The 20,705-nt window shown below is 38.6% G+C and overlaps 1 protein-coding gene across 3 annotated transcripts in view; it reads right to left on the bottom strand.

The window, feature by feature from the left end:
• The window catches only part of LRRTM4 (leucine rich repeat transmembrane neuronal 4), a 543,042-nt gene that overhangs the window by 72,341 nt on the left and 449,996 nt on the right, over positions 1-20,705 (bottom strand). The window contains exon 15 of one of the 3 annotated variants that reach the window (XM_050910344.1): positions 7,447-7,521. The exons of 1 other annotated variant lie outside the window; for it this stretch is intronic. In XM_050910344.1, the coding sequence (XP_050766301.1) occupies positions 7,447-7,521 (75 nt within the window). Of the gene's footprint in view, positions 1-7,446; positions 7,522-14,993; positions 15,042-20,705 lie in introns of those variants that run through there. One more of the 3 variants, XM_050910348.1, reaches the window with a different exon arrangement.

Below are 20,705 nucleotides of genomic sequence, written 5' to 3'. Positions count from 1 at the left end.
TTTTTTTTTTTTTTTTTAACACTCCAAGGATTTAATGTCTTTTATTCCATCTGCACACCTTCTTTTTAAAGGAGCCTGCCAAAATTTTTATTCACAGAACATTTCCCCTGTCCTTCTGTGGTGCTAGAAGGTTGGTTAGGTTCAGACATTCAGAAAGAGGTCTTCATGCAAATATTTACACACTGAATGACCCAGACTAAAACTCAGCACTTCAGCTAGTCAAAAATACTCCTACAAAACCTTTTTTTGTGTATCAAAACAGGCTGCTCTGACTCAGTAAGAGTGCCTCACAGGAACATGTCACATCAAAATACTCACAAGAGAATTTCAAAGTATTTGGTTCTACTGAGGTCAAATTAAGTCAAACTGGCACTGTTTAGTAATTACCTCTGTTTCATGAAAAAAATTACATGCTTTGATTTCTTTTTTTTTTTAAAACAAATTTGGATTTGAAATTTAAGAATTTCATGTTACTAATGCCAATCATGTCTTGCCAGAACAAAAGCAATAGCTAGGGCTATTTGGATTCTGTGGGGTCAAGTATCTATCAGAATCTGTTCCTTTATGTCCAAAACAAAAGGCACATTTTTAAAAGAGCTCATCTAAGTTTTGCAGCTCAGCTCCCGCAGCCAAAGCTGCAACTAGCTTCTTGACTTTTTCATGAGTAAGCAAGAAAAATTAGAAGGAGGAAAGCATCAAAACACTCCAATCCTGAAAGTGGCAGAAACCTTCACAGCAGTGAAACAGCTTCCAGCCTCAGTCCAATGCTATCATTTCAAGGGAACAACAAAAGTGGTCTTTAGGGTCTCTAAACCAAGTGGCTTCATCAAATGCTACCCCTTCCATAATAATGCCATTATATTCTATTGGTGGAGTCTCTGCACGACTGCACTAATAATGAAGTCCATAAAGGATGCAGTCTGCCTTCTGCAGAGAGACTGGAGCAGCCACTGCCTGGCAGGGAAGGAAATCAATGACTCCAATGCAAGCACCCTGTTGGCTACAGTGTGAAGTTATCAATTTTCTTCCCAGCTAGACAGCAGCTGCTTCAGTCACTCCGTTAAAAAAAAATGGAAAAAAAAGAAAAAAAAAAAGAAAACACCCTAAAAAAAGAAAAGAAAAAAGAAACAAAAAACCATCCTCTATACAGCAGCTGGCCACAACATCATAAATCAGCCTAGAAACACTTATATGGAGGAAACTCATATTCATGTCAAGCTGAAGATCCAGATTCTTTTGATACGATTTCAATTTTTACCCAGTACAATTTCCAGATCTTCAACCTTAAACACCAGGGCACATGTTCAACTTTATATGTGGACCTAACTCTGAAAGCAGATCACCTCAGCTGCTGTAGATAGTTGAATAAGCTCTACAGATATGGAAGGCTCTCCCACTAGGTCAGTGCCTGGCCCACTTGTCTTCAACAAAATATATTCAATTTAACATTGGTAAAATGAGTCATCTATTCACAGCCCCATTTTCCCATTTAAAAAAAAAAAAAAAGGATATTATATCTGTAACCAGGCAATAAACAAATAGAAAAATCATAATCACAGCTTCAGCTCCCCCAAAACATGCTGCTTGTGCTTCTATCTAGTATGCTAGTTTCCAGCATTGAGACAGACTCTGATCTGGTTAAAACAATCACTGAAACGAATGGTACTGTGTCATGTTTTTAACTGTGGTTGCTCCAAGGCCTCACTCTGTATACGTTCTGACTCTTCATCTTAAAGAATGGCAAGGAGACACACAGGCAGATCGAGATTTTGTTTAAATACATTAATTGTTCTAAGTATCCCAGTATAGTTAAATCAGGACAGCACTTTTCAGAACAAACATGGTTTTAGAGTATGAGAATGTTCTTTAATGTGTTTTCCTTTATAAAAAGGACCATAAAGCTATATCGAATTAAAGCACCATGACACTGAGAAAAAATTATTAAATAAACACAAACTCATCCCTTAAAACCTCACAGACAAGACCTACCTGGTTTTCCCATAGTTACTTTGAAAAGTAATTTGCAGAGCAATGAATGTGATTCATGAATCCCGATCACAAATTAAGTTTTAAACTTAGTGTACATAAAGGTAACCACTCACGCGTGTGCATTTATCCTATGGTAAATCAGTTCCAGGTGCTATCTTTCTGGGACAGGAAAGTAACATAGTGCTTATTATACATCAGGATGATAGCATGGACAAGACAGACAACCTGTAGTAAATATACACCTTAGTTACCTTGTGGACAGTGGCTTGCTTGCCTGCTCACATACTCAACTTGCTGTCCTGGCAAGTTCACAGCATTAACACTCTCAGGGCTTTTGTATTAAATTGTTTGTGCTCTCGATTTGTTAGACTTTTAAATTAATAAAACTGCTTTCCCCTTTAATGGTACACAATGGATAATGAGAACAATCATCTTGAATCTCTAAAATATTCTACGACACTCAGATACAGTGCATGCATGCTCATAATTTGCACGGGAAAAGTTGCAAATATTTCATATTTAACCACTGCAAGTGTCAAGTCTGTGTACATGCATCACCGAAAGACTAAGTGAAGAAGAAAAAATAAGAAACTACTAAATATATTTATTTCAAACAAACAGAACACTAGGCATTCACACAGACAGCACTAGCTTAATGTGATATTTAATTTAAAGCTTGGACTGCTATACTAGCATTACCAAAGTTATTTTATACCACAGAATATGACTGTATGGCTTTTATTTTAATACTCTGCCATTAACCAGTTCTCTATGTCAGTTCTGAACAGGGCCATGTGGAAACTTGAATACAAACATTAAGACAGCCCATGCAAATTCTCATCCTCTTTAACTTCTTTCACCTTTCTAGGACTCCTACCAAATTAAACTTGCCATTTTTACTTGCACCCAGGTAAAGATTTATGTAGGCTTACTACCTTCGGAGGCCCTCTGCCTGCTTGCCTGCCTTTTGGGTGGCAGGACGCTTACTGCGGGAGCCAACAGGGTTAAGCATTCTTCCACAAGAAGTTTTGACTTTCAAATGGAAGCCTTCAGGATCAAGACAAATCCATCATTCTAATGCTCAGAACTAAGCTGTTGAAACCAAAGGAAATGAATCCATACAAGTGGATCATTAGCCATGTGTAGAGCCTTGCTCCCAGAATTAATAGATGCTATGTCATGCCTTGGGACTACTTTCAACCCGTTCCCAGTCAGCTGGAAAAGGACAGAGGGAAATTTCTCTTCTATTTTTTCCCTGCTCTCTCTCTCTTCCTTCCTGCCTCCTTTTAAAATCCACACTGCTGAGAACAACTCCACAGAGTAATTCATAATCTAACTCTATCAAAATAAGTGCTGCTGCTAAGCATAAACCCAAAGATGAATTAGCAAAACAGGAGAAGAATAGTAATAATGAGGAGCTGCAAGCTCTTTCCAGGCATGGGACTGTCTTGAACTGAATGTCTGTTTACCCCTTTGAGATCAGCGCTCCAAAGCACCACAACATCTGCATAAGAAAACAACAACAAAAAAAGTCCAATTTTACTGCTCAAACATTGTCAAACTTTAGTGCCTCTTCTGGTTTCAGACTGACCACAAAAACAAGGAGCGCTGCTTACTCTTGATCATACAGCAATAATAAAATCTGTGTAGAACTATACATCCACTAATTAAACAATTAACATATGCTTCCTTTTACCTAAAGGTTTCAAAGTACTTTCTGAGCCTTGGGATGCATCCCAGGCACCCATTAAATAAACAGGTCCTTTTAGATTGCTAAACGCTGTCATAATTTGGCTATACAAGAGCAAAAATCAAAGCCATGAAACATTCACTTGTGTAAGGCAACAGGCCTCACCACTTGCTTAACTTTAACCCCAGGCTCCAGTCCTACAGCATTCAAGGAAACACTCAGTTATCTCAGTACTTTTTCAGTGTCTCGCCTTTTCCCCTCTAACATAGTCAAGGGCTGTGCAGCTTTAACCATATTTTGTCAGCACAAAGCAATGAATAACAGTATGTTCCCTGTGATGTTTGCAAGTCTTTTAGGGCAGTATTCTCAGTCATTCAACCTACCTTTCCAGTTATGAACATTTTCAAGTGTTCTTAAATGAGCAGATCTGGTTTGGCCTCTACTGCAGTAGAGAAGATGGAAAATATTCAAACATCTTCATTTCAATGGTCTTCAAGATCGTGTACACCAGAGAGCAAATGTTTCATGTTAGAGAGCCCATGAATAAAACTGCGCAAAACAGGGGGAAGGGAGAAGGATGTTGGCAACATAGGCTTTTGACGGTACTTACAGAAAAAAAACCCCAAAGGTCTGCTTCCTAAAATATTGCTTTTTGTCTACAAAGTTGCATATCTCAAAAAATTAATGTTTTTAGCTCCACGTGGTGCTGCATTGCTCTAATGCAGATGTAGTTTAAATTTCTCAGTCCCACACAGACGACCAAGGACTGACAGCTGCTCTGATGAACTCCCTCCTATGATGTATATATGAACTGAGGGATTGCTTTCAATTGAAAGTGTGCACCCAAACTAATTTCAGATGGTTCTATATACCCCATCTTTGCATACAGAAAATATTTTAAATTGCTATAACCAATTTAAAAAGCTACCATTAGAGAGCAGACCAAGAAAATGATCTATGTTACATGGACTAAAGTTTGTAATAATGATCTTAATTCTACACAGGTTTCTTGCTTTTTGAAAACAGAAAAGACTCCCAAGATCTCACTTCAAAACTGTTTACAGCTGAGAGGTATTCACCATCCTTATGATTTCAATAATTATTGCTACTGAATGAATCTATTGATCTGTGACTTCTAGTGATGCCAAGTTTCCCTTCTGCCATGTTACAGCCAATGGAAATACAGTTTTTACATATATGCATAGTTTTTATATATATGCATATATACAGTATATACATATATATGAACAGACTCAGGAGCAAGTACTGAGAATGAGTAATTTTGTTTTTGAAATCATGTAAGGGAAGCCAAGCCAGTGCACTGTGAGAGATAACTGTGGCATACAAGGCACTTCACTTGACAGGAGATTTACAGTTTGCAGTGAAATTAAACCTATTAACATTAGTCTTTTAGCTGCTTGATAAGCCAAGAAAGATGACAATAATACCGTAACTCTAATACAGCTTGGTAGATCTCGAGGCACTTTTTAAACTGTTCCCAAACGGAGGGGATACCGTACCCTTTCACGGAGTCATGAAGTGGACTACTGGCACAAGAACGAACCCGGCTCCACAGCCTTCCACTCCAGTCTCTGTTCACCAGCCTATACTGGTGCTGTCCTCCTTATAATTGTCATTTTATGCCACATACACATGACTTCAACAGACTGAGCTGCTTGTTTGACTTGTGGAGAAAAGGCTTACAGTAGGCTTGCAGGCACTGTACGCTGGACATACACGTAGGGATATCAAGATGCTACGGTCACTTAAATACAGGCTGTGTCTTATCTTTGCAGCTATGAAGTACAGACATAAATACTGTTCTGACCTAAGTAAGCTGTATGTTTCTTCACTTATGCTATCACTTAATTCTTTTACTCCTCTATAGAGGTACTTCACTGCTAAAGACATTTCAATGCTAGATTACACTATCTGTTAACTAGAGCAATTTTACAGGTAGCCAAGTAGACACTTTCTATCCCAGATCATACTATTTCACTTATTTCTCCAAATAAATCCAGTAAAAATTAAAAGTACAGTTGTATATTCTAGGGAAATAATTCTTGGCACATGAAAATATGTGAGCTGCCAAAAGATTTTCCAATTTGTTCACTGCTCTAACAAAAGCACTCCCCTGAACTGAAATGGTGCAAGACCTTCCTTTCCTGTAATTTGAAATGAAGGGAAGAACTCATCAACACATCTGCTCAAGAAACAGCACATCTTTGATCCCCACTGGTAACTTATACAGATTTAACTCCTAAAGTATCCAAACATTTATTTACAAGTGTATTATCTTAGGTACTCAGATGCCAGCAGTAGCCATAATGTCAGTACCACTAAACTGAAAGTGAACTGATTTTCAGAGATGTTGGGAACAGACACCTTTAAAAATAAAGAAATAAATAAAAAGAACAAGCTGTTGGAAGGGCAACGGATGCAAATTCAAGATCTCCTGATTTTATTCCAAGCTTTTGCCAGTGACTTAATGAACAATCACAGACAAGCCACTTCATGTTGTTTCTCAATACATTAATTAGGAATAACGACACTCATCTCACATACAGTTCCACAGCTGAAAGGTGCTATGTGGCAAAGATTTCTTTTTTATTTAGTTTAAAAAAACCCCAACACCTGGAGATACAAACAATTTGCCAGAATTCTTCACATCACACATCAAAACAAACAGCAACTCCCAAAGAATGCCAAAAGCAGTAACAACAAGCTTTCTGTACACTGAATGGCACTGTGCAGATCAAAATTCATTTGCCATGAAGAGCTACATATTTAGGGCTACGCTCTACTAAATCAGAAGGAAAAAGCCTCAGAAAATTTAGTAGTAAAAGTTTTTCCATGCCTAACTATCCAATTTGAAAGAATATGTTCTATACAAAAATACACACTTTCAAGTTGCCAACACTCGAAATTCTTGCTGAAGGCAATTCACTTTCCATGCCACTACGAGATGCAAAAGGAGGAGTCTCAGAAGCCCAAGCCATCAGAACACGCTTGTACTGGACTAGAGAACACAACAGTTGATCCTTGTCCACAAATGCTTAAGTTTTCATCTTACAAACCAATTACCATGTCATAGCGTTCATTCTCATGGTGGCACTACTCATCAGTATGTTTACACAGGCCTTAATTTAAGTATCCCAGTCCAAAGGCTGGAAGAAGGAAGGGTTCTGCTTTAGTTCTATACAATAGATGACAGGTACAGAAAGATGGCTTAACTTTTAACAGTGAACATACAACAGATCTGAAACTGGTTTTGCATTTTGCATTTGATCGTATGTTTTAAAGACAAAGCAAAAATGATTCAATTATTGTCATAGTTCTGTTTTGTATATTCCATTGTTGAATACTGTATCTGTTGTAAATTAAGATAAGGAATACAACAGCTATAGTTTAATTGGCTCAGCATAAAGAAAACTGTATTTTAAAATCACATCTTTCATTGAACGTTGCCGACTTTTTAGCAATCAAAACTTCATCAGGTATACATTGTGTCAAAACTATGTTCTGAAAGCTTAAGCTCTAACTAAAGACCATACCATTATTTCCATCAGTTCCAAAAGAACCAGTCAGGATGATGTAACATTTCAGCTACGGAAAATCTCCTTAGAGTACTGAACTACGCTGTAACGCTTCAAAACTTTTCCAAGACAACAAAGCTGCAAAAGAACTCTGTCCTGTATCCAGAGAAATACGCTTCAACATTTTGCACATTCATTAGCAATTTGCTGAATTTTGAGATGACTGCTCACCTTTGATGGATGAAGAAAAGCTGGAGCAGAGAGTTCAAAACCGTTGGGTAAAATCTCACCACTGCCTGGCAGAGCCTGCAACAGAAACAGAGGTTCCTCTACTCTAAATGCTAAACCAGATTCTGCCCTGCAATAAGTGATGTTACCTTTGCTAAAAACCAACAGGAATTGCCCCTGCTCAATTTGTTAATTCAACCCTACTGACAACACAGACGGCTGTTGCTTTGAGTAACTGATTCTATTAACAGCTCTAATAGCTACCAGATCACAGGTGGCTTTAATATCAGAAAGGCTTGACTATCACTAAAACACACACCATATTGCAGGCGTGTAAAATTATATGGAAACATAAAAGATAAAATGAGTATGTTACTAAAATGTCTCACAGACATAATGTAAAAAAATCATAGTTTAATCTTAAAAGTCATCATCTTTGATCATTTTAAGAACTCTTCAACATACCCCTCTTGAAACAATATAATTATATATAATTATACCTGTAATCTGGAATTTTTGGCAGAGAGCGCTATCAACCTCTGGAATTCACTGCTGCAGTGAATATCATGGTTACGTATTTTCTAGACATTTGAATAAATGAAGAAGAGTTACTAGACAGAAAGGAAATAAAGTAACCTATTTGATACTAGATTTGATCACTAAAATGATCTGGGGTTTGCAGGTGATTCCTAACTGTAGCAGATCTTTTCTTGTAGAAAGTATATTCTGTACTGAAATCAACAGTTCATCTAGTGCCATCCAACTGTGCCATACCATACCCATCTGTTGCGGGAAAAGGTGTTTCAGAGGACTCGTTTGTTAGTCCAAGCCTGATGTGTGCAGTCTTCTGTACTACAGTCACTTACAGGTGTTCAGTCTTTCCATTATACCACTAGAACAATCCCGCAGAAATTACCTTACTCAGTGGGAATTAATCAAATTACAGCAAGGCCCAGCTACCTCCTCTTTCTGATGCAAACACTGCCACTAAGCTAAAAAATAAAAGGTGCCAAAGAAGCAAAACTACCCAGTGAATGAGCCTTTTCATGGTTCATGTATAATTGGATCCGGTAAAAGAATGAAACAACAGGATCTGATCCTCTGTTGCGAGGACCTGGAAAACCTGAAATTGGAAAAAACCACCCCACTCCAATATCTACTCCTCTGACCCTGGAGTTCATTTAACAGATTTAATAATGTGGGCCTTGCAGCAACAAAAGTAATTGGAAGCAAATATTTGTAAAATGCATAGGGGCCAGTTAATGATTTTGTAATGGTTTGACATAAAAGTGGCATCTGCCACATACTGTCTTGGTGATAAGAGGATGCTGGTTAGTACCTGCTGTCCTGATGCTCCAGTGACACATCTCTTCAGTATGCAGACCCTATAGTCCTCATTGGTTTTTGGTTCGTTGCTGTTGTTGTTTTCTTCAAGTGAGAGAAAGCAGAAATCTTTCTTCAGCCATATTTCTTAGCCTTAAATCTTTTAGTGAGTTAGAATGAGGTCCTGTCTTGATTAAACACAGGACTCTCTTTTACTCCATCATTTTCAATACTATCACCAAGAAGAAACACATAAAAGCCTCACTGTAAATGAGCAAAGTTAATGAAAAAGAGCCATGTGAGGCCTGTAAACCATCTCACTGTTCCAGATCTCACTATAACCTATAGCTCTTGCACACCACCTTACTTAAAGAAAAAGTGCTGCAATGTAAATGGATCTGTAAATTATCTATGTCTAATGCAGGTAATTGGGAATGGCCAGGATGAAGAAAGCATCTTAGCTAAAACGATCTCCAGGAAAAACAGAAAAGGCAGTGAGAGGAGGAATTTGTGCCTGAAATTTAAATTTTCAAGGCTCAATTCTCATTGCAGCCTGGCCTGATACAAAGCTTACTGACACTGGCAGATAGAGATGGTCTGATTTCAGTGGGTTTTGGATCAGACCTCTACACCAAAACCCCATTTACCCAGCGTGCATTAGAGAGATCTATGATTTCTTATAACTGAATATTCATTAAAGGAAAACAGCAAACAGACACAAAAAGAATATAATGAAACAGTACATGACAGCCATAAATCACCATCGATGTCACCAAGCCCTCTTGAACGTGTTTACATGATGGAGAGGAAGCCTAACAGGCACGCACAGACTGCAACATAGCATGCAAACTACCACAAAAGGCTGGGCAAATCAAGTGCAGTTACCTTACTCTCCTCTTTCAGATTATTCAAAGAAGATTTATTAATTGTATGGGGAAAAAAGCCTACTATGTCCTTTCATATTTCCTTTTATTAATTTTTAATTCATTCTCTCTTAATTATTAGGACCTACTCTGCAATGTCCTGGATGAATGCTAATAAAGTTCAGGTATTTGTTCTAAACTAAATCCGACCTCAGCTCTTGAGGAGCGGTGGTGGGGTTTGGTTTTTTTTCTGTTTTGAATAAGGAAAATGGAGGAGACACATTTGTTTATGACATCAACAGAATAGCTGGTTCTTAACAAGACAAATATTATACCAAGTTAATTCGATGGTATTATACATAATGCAGCGTATCAATTTCGTATGACATATGGGCTTGTGCCTGCATAACAACAACTTAAAAACAACGTTGTGTTGCCAGTGACAATTACTATACTGTAAACCATTTCAGTGGGTCACACATTAATTTAATTCATTGCAGCAGGCAGGTTGGCACGCACCAAGAAAAATTACTGCAAAATGACAAATGCTTTACATTTTACAACATAAATGCTTCCTTCAGGACTACAAACCCCTGTCATGACAGAAGCACCTTCTGGCATTACTCCGATTTATTAAGTCAGCCCCACCACAACAACAGAAAAGTACCTGCAAACATACTTTACAATCATCGTCAACTCCATTTTACTCTGTCCCTCATATGGATGCAACAGCAGGGAAAGCATCCAGGAGCTTTCATCTAAAAATCATGAAGAGTACTATGAAATATAAACCTAGAAGCACTTCTCTCCTTCTCTCTTACAGCCAAGAAGTTACCTGTAAACAAGCCCTGAAAATTCATGACTCAAGAAACATTTCACGTGATATTGTGGGCAGCATGCTCAATTGGGGATCTCAAAAGACTTGGATTTATTTTAGTTTGACAGATATATGCTTTAATCCAGCAAATGGTTGTGTCAATTCTCCCAGTGATGCTAATATAATAATGGTGAATTCCATTCATCTTAGTGAAGCTAAAAGCCTGTACTGGAGAATATATATATATGGATCTGTAATACTGCTCGTTCTTCAAGGTTAGATCCCGCAAGACTGCCCAGCCATTCCACTGCTAATCTTGAAAAGCACTGAGAACACATACTTAATTTATATAGGGAGTTTCAGGGGCGCGTACGTACAGAATATGGACATAGTATGACTGTATTTTTCTCCACTAATTTAATCGGACTAGCATGCATGAGAAAAGAATATGTACAGTTCTGAAGGCCAATATGCTGATATCACCAAGGGGTTCTCAAGAAAGAACACACAATTTACATTTCTGGTCTTCGCAATGGACCACCAAACTTACTATCTTGTTGAGGGTAACAGCGTCTTCAAGCTGCTTCAGAAGAGTAGGTAACAAACCATCAAAATTAGTCTGTTCATTTAACAATTCTCCTCTTAAATTTCCTTTCTTGTTCCTATCTCCATGTGAAATTGTCTTACACAGGAAGGGACTGTATCACATCCAAACTATTTTTCAAATATACTGTGGAGACATTTCACAGTGTAAGGGCCCTTGCTTAGCGTTTGAAAGCAACGGGAAATCCGGAAACAAAATCCCACGTCACAGGGTCTTAAACCAAAACACCAGGGCGGGGGTGGAAGAAAAAAAGTCAGATTATCTAGTGTTAAAAATCAGTTGTAAATGCGGAGAAACTTTCTACATGCTCTGTACAAGCTACTGTCTTTCTCGTCCTTTCTATCGACTACTTTAAGCCATTTTATCTGTGCTGGCATCAGTTGTTGCTAACCATAATAATCTCCTTTTAAAGAAAAATAAAAAGGCTTCATGAGATTATGTAAAGTCAACCAAGAATAGAAATGAATATAAATACCAAGGAATATATCGGCTGTTAACATTCAAGACAAGATGTAATCTTTGGGAAGCAACAACATTTAGATGTCTTTAGTAGGCATTCATCCATTTGTATAAGAACTACAACATCTTGAGCTGATCTATTTAGACAGACTTGGAGACAGGATTTCAAGACAGGCTGGTGCAGCAACAATAGCTTTCTAAAGGATATGGTCAGTAGTATCGCCATCAGGACTTAGCTTAACCATGTAGACTGAAATCTCTCATTTTTGGCACTATAGCAAAACTGAGGCCCGGTCCTTCTGTTTGTTTGTTAGGGGAGGAAAAGGTAAGTTATTTAAGTGAGTTTCAGGTTTTGCCAGTTTTCATGCTTTTTGAAGATAGCACTTTTTCTTTTCTTGTCTTTTTTTTGGGGGGTGGGGGCGTGGGGTGGTGCGTGTGTGTGTGCTTTTTAATTCTCTTCCCTCCATAATCATAATTTCCCTTTTTCATGGAATGAACAGCCTGAAGCAGAAACTGAAGATGACTGTAATCCTGACCCTAATCACACAGAACCCTGATTGCATGGAAAAGCTTTGCAGAAATTAACTAGAGCTTCCAGTTCTAATGAACCAGGTTAAACAGAGAGAGTGTTTACATGCAGGAGAACCAAGCTTACTCCAATTACTGCCACTGTCCTAATGCGAGGTGCCCAGGGTTGCCAATTCTCTTTTAGTTACAATTCCCAGAGGTTTAATTTACATCTTTGTGATATCTTTTCTCATAGCTGCTGCTGGACATGATTAGTAGCTTGCAAAGAAAATTTAAGTCAAAGCAGTCAGAAATTTTAGGTGATTTGGCTCTACAATGCTCGGGAGTTCACAGATTTCACCTCAGCATTCTGGGGTATTCTAGAAGACTGAAAAGGTAAATTTTCATGTTCCTCTGAAATTGCCCGTATTTCTGCTCATCTATTACAATGTTTTGCAACTTTTCTGTAAGAAAAGCTTACATAAAAAAAGGATGCCACAACTGACATGCCCTTCCACCACCCTCAAAAACTTCAAAAACCAAGCAGTGACTAACTGTGTCTGACAAATGGTTTGCTTTAAGGGAAAGGAATGATTAGCACTAATACTAGATCATGTGAACAGGGCACACAAATGCCTTCCTACAACGCATTATAATGAAACTTGCAATGAAATTGTTCACAATACTTTTTTTCTCTCTAAATCCTGTGTTGCAGAGTACATTAACTTCTCTGTAGCTTCCATAATAATATTTCTTAGCATGCAGAGGTCACACCACTATTCTCAATGCACTGCTTTTTTCTGCAACAAAAGATCTCAAATATTGGCCATTATAGAGCAAGGTATAAAACAGAACAGGGGAAAAGCAACGCAGTAGATTAAGCAAAATACAGTTAAGTGCTTCTTTGAACAGAATGTGCATAAGCACTTTCTTGAGTGATGGCCTTAGCTTCAAATCTCGTTAAATCAGACGAAACTGCTGAAAGGACTTACCTGGCTTTAGCTCCTGAAAGTCATTGTAAAAAACAATTTAGGCACTTCAGAGCCCATGTCTTGTCAATTTATGGCTCCTATGATCACTGAGTCACATCTGCAAGTCGACTGAGCCTTGGCACCACTCTGTACCAACAGGTTCCTGCCCTCACCAGAAAGCTACCTGAGCATGATGTGTCTCCTAAGCCATCAACGCTCATGAATTAAAACATTCAGGTTTTAATGCACAACACAGTGATTTCCAGCCACATTAATATGCCACATAGCAAGCTTATACCTGATGAGCTGACACTCAGGTGCTCCTTCCACAGGGAAGATAAGAGGGCAAATTGACTGCTGGGGATCACTTCTGCTACTGCAGATCGGAGCCTCTCAAATATGAGCCAGGCTTTAAAGGCACTTAGAGCTACTTGGCGCAACATCAGCCAGATCAGCACGGTGCTGAGCCTGAGCCTCTTGGGTGTAGGGCTCTATCAGTGTGGTCATATTGGTCCCAGACCTATGCCAGGTACCTTCCCTTGGTACTGCATGGCTGACCAACTGTTCAGACACATCTCAGGATGCATTATCATACTGAGCTCCGCTGAACGATACAGATTGCTAGAAAAACATAAGCAGGTCTGTCAACAGTTAATCTACATTAGAAATGAATTTTATACCTATCCAGTTTAGCACTAGATACTTAAGTGTTTACAGATTTGGCCGTAAGTCACAGCTGAAAATACTATCTTTTATCCCCCCCCAATCTCTGTCCATTAGATCAAATCAGAAATTCAGAATACTGAATACAAAAAATAACAATGTAAATGTCAATGCTAACCCAGTATCTAACACCTGTATAGTATTACTCTGACACTCAAACACAGAGGAGAATAAAGTTTAAAATAGATTTCAAGTCACCATGATTAAGAAAGTTGTGACAGTACTCTCTTTGAACATGAAAAGCCAAAGTAAGACACACTCCATTTTTAATTCATTCCACTAGTTACAAACAATACAGATGCTTCAGAACAGTGAATTACATTCTCTCTCACACTCTGAGCACAGCAATAAGAACGAACAATGAGATGTGACTATGATGGAAAGCCAGCCTTTACATCTAAATTTCAACCGAGTAGTCTTTCTGCATACCCTCCCTCACTTATACCATTGCAAACTGCAAGCACTACAGTGCTATCTGTAAAGTAATTAATCTTCTTCTCTCAGTCTCTCATCTACCAAACTATTATGAAAAATTCTTGTGCATCCTGTTTCTGTAGTAAGATACTACTCCTGAATTACCTGCACACTGAGCATTAATGATTAGATACCTTGTATCTCTGTAGGATAAGATGCCTCCAAGTTTAAAGCTTCTAATTATTTCCTTTGTGAAATAAATCTATGCCTGATAAAAGCACTCCATCTGTACCATCATGCGCAATACAGATGACATCTCTGTGTTCGCAGAGAAGTGGAGTTATACTCTTATGCTTTGTAGTCCTGTAGCCACACAAGAGAGGGTTAAAAACTGCCAACAGCAGCAAGGCTTCCCCCTTGCCATGTACAGCCCTACCTGCCAAAGTAAATATACTTACTTAGTATAAATACTGTAAATACATTAAAGGCACTGCCATTTTCCTGCTGCCAAAAAGCAGCAGGTGGATCCACCCATCAACTGATCCAGCATTTAAACTGGGGAAGCCAATACCGCACGGAGTTACAGTTTCATGCTGCAGACTGAGGCAGGGAACACGCAGAGGAGTGTTGGCTTGGAAAAAACTTGGCTTGGAAAGAAGTGTTCTGAGAGAGCGCTCTCATCTTACCAGAAGTAGCACTAGATGTGAAAAACCACACGACTCCAGGAGCTGACCTACACCACAGTATTAGCAATAAGCATGCATTACTCATCTTACCCATCGGCAAGAAGATATTCTTGGACGCAGGCTGGATCCTTGGGAGCCATTATCTAACTCATGGAGCAGCAATGCTCTTTGGCTGACTTGGTAGCTCCTCTTCCTTCTGTCTTGGTTTTGATCCACAGCCAGGGATCAAGCCTTGCAAAAGAGAAACTCAGCTATTGTAGTTTCCTATTACTCTCCCCTCCCCTTTTCATATCATCCTGGCTAATTACTCTGAGTGGACAAAACCAATGCTGTTTGCCAGATGAAACAACATGGTCATCAGCAAGTGTGCCAAACAGATATATCTCAATTTAAAACAAAACAAAACAAAAAGCCCCCCAAAACACACACCACCCAAAAAAACCCCAACCAAAAAACAACACCATTGAGACGATTATGTGTTTTGCCATGCCTGCAGTTGATTCATGGTCCTTCAGTGATTCTACCAGGAAACTGAAATAAATATATCTGAAATTCGCGTATGTCTATATTATACATTTAATCAGTGGGGCTTCCAAGTCTTTTACTAAGAAAGCACAGATAATGACTAAAAGAAAATGCTAATTTTATTTGGTGGCTCTCTCTCCATTCAACTTCGCTGATCAGATAGACAAATTAAGAAAGATAGTGTGTTTACCCAGAAGCCATTTGTTAGACATCTTCAAAAAAATCGATGCTTGACACAATTGAGCATCTTTTTGCAATAGAATTTTATTTGTCATGTTGGGCTAGAAGTGTCAGTTGATAATTCACTCCACAGTTCCATAAACCTCCACTGCTATCTTTCACACAACCTTGCAGTTTCACAGGCTGTTGTGAAGAGTAGCTTAAAATAGTCTGTTATCAGTCCTGACCCTCACTGTTATAACTCAAAGAGATGCACTATCTGTGATCATTCTGACAAGGAAACAAAATAAACAACCCAGTAACTTTGAAAAGGACATATACACACTGAATACATACACATATAATGGCTACCCACTCAAGAGCTCATACCATAAGCAATAGAAAGGTCAAATCAGCAACACAGAACTACTGTCCCAACCTTATTATGAACTGGGGATGGGACAGAGTCACTCAGTTCTGATTCAGATTTGGATTTTCTGTTTTCCCAAGTTCTTGGATCCTTGCATGTATGCATCTGGTTTGAATGAGAGAGTTCAGAACAGTCAAGCTGCAGGTCAACGTAGCTGGAATTAGTATGATTTGAGTATACAGGTAAATATTCAAAGTAGCCAGGCTTAGTGATCTACCATGTTCCCCACAGAATTCTCAAAAACACAGAGTAAAAATATTAAGTAGGCAAACTAGTTTGGAAATGGCACCTCCTTTGAGACAAACACACTGTTCTTAATTCTGCAGTGTCAAGAGACTGCCCATCTTCAGTCACAAATACATCATACCTGATTTAGTTCAGCTTCCTGATTTTCAAGCTCATGAACGAGTGCGTCACCTCTAAGTATCAGCCTGAACTTCACTGCACTATAAAGGCTACAACTTATACATGCCCTAAGTCTTCAGTCCAACAAATAATATTTTTTTGTCTGGTAACAGAAAAGCACACACACACAGACAGAATTCCTTCTCTCAGCCATGACATGTAGTTGCAGGGCTGTATGCATGCCCCAGGCCCTTCACACACAAGCTAAATCCAGTTACTTCCCTCCTGCTGTAGGCACTCCATATGCGAGGTTAAACTATGGCATGTAAGCACTTCACCTGCGAGCATCTTGGAGAAACACTCTTTGACTCCCCAATGGACAGCTTAGGCCTTTATCCAATACAAAACTCCCAGAAGATCTGTTCCTACTACAGTTATTTATTGTCTCAAGTCTTTACAAGAAGGTCAGCCTAAGGGTCAACAGACCCCAACAAGAGAGGGGTCACTCTGTTGACCCCAGAGGTAAAGGAAACTCCAGAGGGCAGGGACTTGCCGTGAAAGTTTCTGGATGAAATTTCACTTCTCCAAGTCTGTTGTTGTTGTAGTACGTGTTCAGTTCAGTTTGCTTCTGCAGTAGTGCTAGAACCTGCGATTGCTACTTGTTTTGACAGCACAGCAGACTCTCCGTAGATTCCCATTATCTCTCTTCCACTTAGCACATCTCGATATTGTAATGTTGTCTCCACAGGCTTGTGCCTTCAATGGGCAAGCAACTGCAGAAACAATTCCACATGCTACTCTAGGAAATGGGGAATTATTGGTACAGGAAATCAGAACAGAAATAACTGTGGGGCAGTGCACAGCAGTCATTTACAAATGCAGAGGGTAGGACGCTGCTAATGCCATTTAACTTTTACCACCATAGGAGTTCCTCAAATACCTGACTTTGATGGATTCTATCCAAGCATGTGAATACACCTGTAGATGTGACTGCATGATGCCAGCAAGGAGGCTATTTTGTGCTACATTGTTTACAGTCTAAAGAAACAAAACCTGGCAGAGTGAAGAAACACTGAGAAAACAGACAAGCTAACCCAAATTCATTATCTCACTATTGTACTCTTCCTTTAAAAGGCAGGATACGCAGACAGATAGGAGTTAGGAGCAAAATCCATATGCTTTCTTTAAAAAGTCTCATAAAAAACTCTCTGAACTGTATTTGTGGATTAATCAGATGAGTGGCAAACATTACAGATTTCTAACGTGCATAAGCAGTGTTGCTATAGCTAACACTGAATTCTTCCATTACAAACTCTGATGTTATGAGTTTAATATTTCTAGTTGTGAAAAAAACACCTTGGGCTGAATGCATTGCGAATTGTACTGAAAAAGCACCTATCTAGATTCAAACTTGTGGCACTAACAAAGAATATATTTACTACTGAGCTAAAAATCGATAGGGCAAGAAACAGGGGAAAATGCATTCCTGATCTACGCAAAAATTAAACTAAACACCTATTCATTCCTATTAGTTCATAAGAATATCATTAAAAATTCTAAACACTGTGAAGAATCTGCAGGCAGCACAAACAAGCGTGGACAGAGAATTAATTATAATTGCCAGCAACACTTCAAAAAAAGATTTATCTCTAAGTTTTAAAGCTTTGTAAATTTGTAAATAACCAGATATTCTCAAAGAAGGGAGTGTTAAGAGCATAATTCTGAGAACTACTAGCAAACAGATGTTACTACGATTAAGACAGAAATTAAAAAAGAACAGGTTGGGAACTTTTTTCCCATTATAACTGAGATGTTGTTACTCAAGGGCATCTAAAAAAATATTTCTCTAGTTCCAGTGTAAGCTCTCAGGGATAAGTTAATGGTGGGTGAACCATAGACGGTGTCTGGTCCCACACTCAGCAATATAAATGCCTGCATGTTCTGTACTACTTAAGCCCCAGGACAGGTATGGCTCCCCATTTTTTGTTTTTAAAGGGTAAAGGAAATCAACTCCAGCAGCTTATTTTCACATACATCTTTATCTGTCGTAAACTATCTACCTGGGTCTGGAATACTAGTATCACAGCAGTTGCTTGTTACTGTTGACTCATTTTCTCTTCCATTGCCTAAAGCAGGCTGCAGCCAGAGGTGTTTCTGAAGTGGAAATAACACACCATTTCTGCGGTTGGGAAATTATCAGAAAACTAGCCCTAGGAAAGGATGGAGGAAAATACTAACCATCTGTCAACAGACTATATTTAATCTTCATATATTATAATAAAATCTTTATTACAGAAAACACCTTTTATCTTAGCAATCAACAATTCTTTATATTGATCACTGCAGTGATTCATAAATGAGCTCTATCATAGGAGAACAGTAACTGTAATTTTATGGTGCTGCCTATTGGAAGAGACTTCAGCAAAACTCTGATCTTCCACTGCAAACACAGCACTGTTTACAGAACTTGTATGACAAATAAAACACTTTGTAAAGAATATACAGAAAAGCTTTGTGCTAAACTCCTTCTCATTATATAAAAGCTTTTAATGTATTACCAGTTTTAGACAAATCTGCTGAGGGGATATTGTCTCTGCATAACAGTAATGGATTTAGATTACACCATCATCAGGAATCTCTGTTTTTGTGATTGAGCACAGGCTAAAGGCTTAATGCTTGAAAACAGCGTTGGCCTCACTGATTTACGAGGCCTGAACATAATTAAGCATCCTCCCACCTACTGTGAAACTCAAGACTTAAAATGCAGTACTTCTTTGTCTCATATACATACATATATATAACGCATTACATGTGTGTATGTACATTACAATGAAAATCTAAACTGAAAGGATAGCAAGCAAATATGTAGTTGCTCATATCACACATTCAAGTACTTGGATACAAGAGGACTCTCAATTTTCCTCGCTGTTAACTAACTGCTAATAATAGAATTAAAGTAACATTACAGTAGTGTCCCTAGGATCTGCTAGGCTAAAAAGATTCCCCACAGGACATGCCATGTGTTTATATAAAAGCGTTTCAAATGTTAGCAAAGAGCCTGATATGATACAATAGCATAATCGGGGAGGAAAAATAAAGTTCAAAGCTAAAAAACCCCAATCCTTCCTTCTCATTCAAGCAGAGTTAGAGCCCTCTTTGCATGGTGCCATATGGACATAAGTTTGAGACTATCCCACCAAAGAGGGATTTTAAAAAATGGGAGAGAATGAGTAAGACCAGACGTTTGCCTGTACGGTATACAATTAAATGAATAGTGAAGAACAGGTGTGACATGCTAGTTAAATTGCTTTGTTGGTTAAAGTTAATTAATGTCATTATTCCTGGCTGCCTAGTACATCAGATCTGTAATTAAGCAAATACTCTCCCCTGATTAAAAAAAAGTTACTGTAACTAAAGGTTTGAAACAAAGGTAACTATAGTTGACAACAACATTGTCAGGTGGTTCTAAGTCTGTACTTCAACTCTGAGTAGACACTATTCCTAGTATCCCAGTCCATAACTGGGCCACGCTTTCCCCAAAAGAATATTTATCTATCAAGTGTTGCAATTTAGATTCCTAGTTTAAAACTGGATGCCTTGTAACATGCAAAGGTTAAAATTTCCCTCCCTTTACCAGGGGAAGGGTTTGTATCCATCTTTTCCTTCAAGCATCATCAGATTTAGCCTGAAAACTAGAGTTTAGCAGACTGTACTGCAGCACATAATATTTTTATTTATACTATATTATAATATTTTAAAAAGTAACAAGGTCAAAATGAGCAGGAACCATTTTAATCTTCATCCCTTTTATGCTGGAGTAGTTTGATCACCTTAAGCGCATTCAAAATAAAGGTCTGAAAGCCATATGGGACAACACAAACATTAATCTAGTTTGCCTTCTATGCCCTCCTCACTCCCTCCCCATCTGCCCACTGGATGCACTTGATTTGTCGTGTTCAAAAATGACTCAGAGCTGAGATCAAACACCGTGCAGAATGCAACCGTTTCACTCACTCAACATTCCCATGGATTACCCCAAATGGTGAGATTAGAGCAGTGCAGGCAGCTGGAAACCTCCCCCGCCTCCCCCTGCTTCCATCCACTGTGTGGGAGGAGGGAAGGTATGCACAGACATACTCGTACACATCAGGGTGCTTTTGGGGGGGTCCTAATTTGGCTGTGTTTAAACTTTAGCCTGTGGCCTTATCTCCTTTTGAAGAGCCAAGAAACACTGGATCCTCAGGCGCAAGAAGTCAGAATTGGCTTCAAAAAGATCTCTGGGCTCCATCTAGGGTTAACAAATTAAATATTTCAGTTAGAGAGGAGACTAAACTGGATTAGCTAAAGGTTCCTTCTGGCTTTAAAAAAATACATGTAGAAATCTATGAGAGACAGCTGATTATTTGGCTCAGTATCCTAAGCCTGAACACTGAGCT

The sequence above is a fragment of the Gymnogyps californianus genome, chromosome 23 (genome assembly GCF_018139145.2).
Source record: "Gymnogyps californianus isolate 813 chromosome 23, ASM1813914v2, whole genome shotgun sequence".
NCBI classification, from domain to species: domain Eukaryota; kingdom Metazoa; phylum Chordata; class Aves; order Accipitriformes; family Cathartidae; genus Gymnogyps; species Gymnogyps californianus.
Note: the sequence above shows the minus strand (reverse complement) of the source record. Positions and strands in the feature narration are given on the sequence as shown.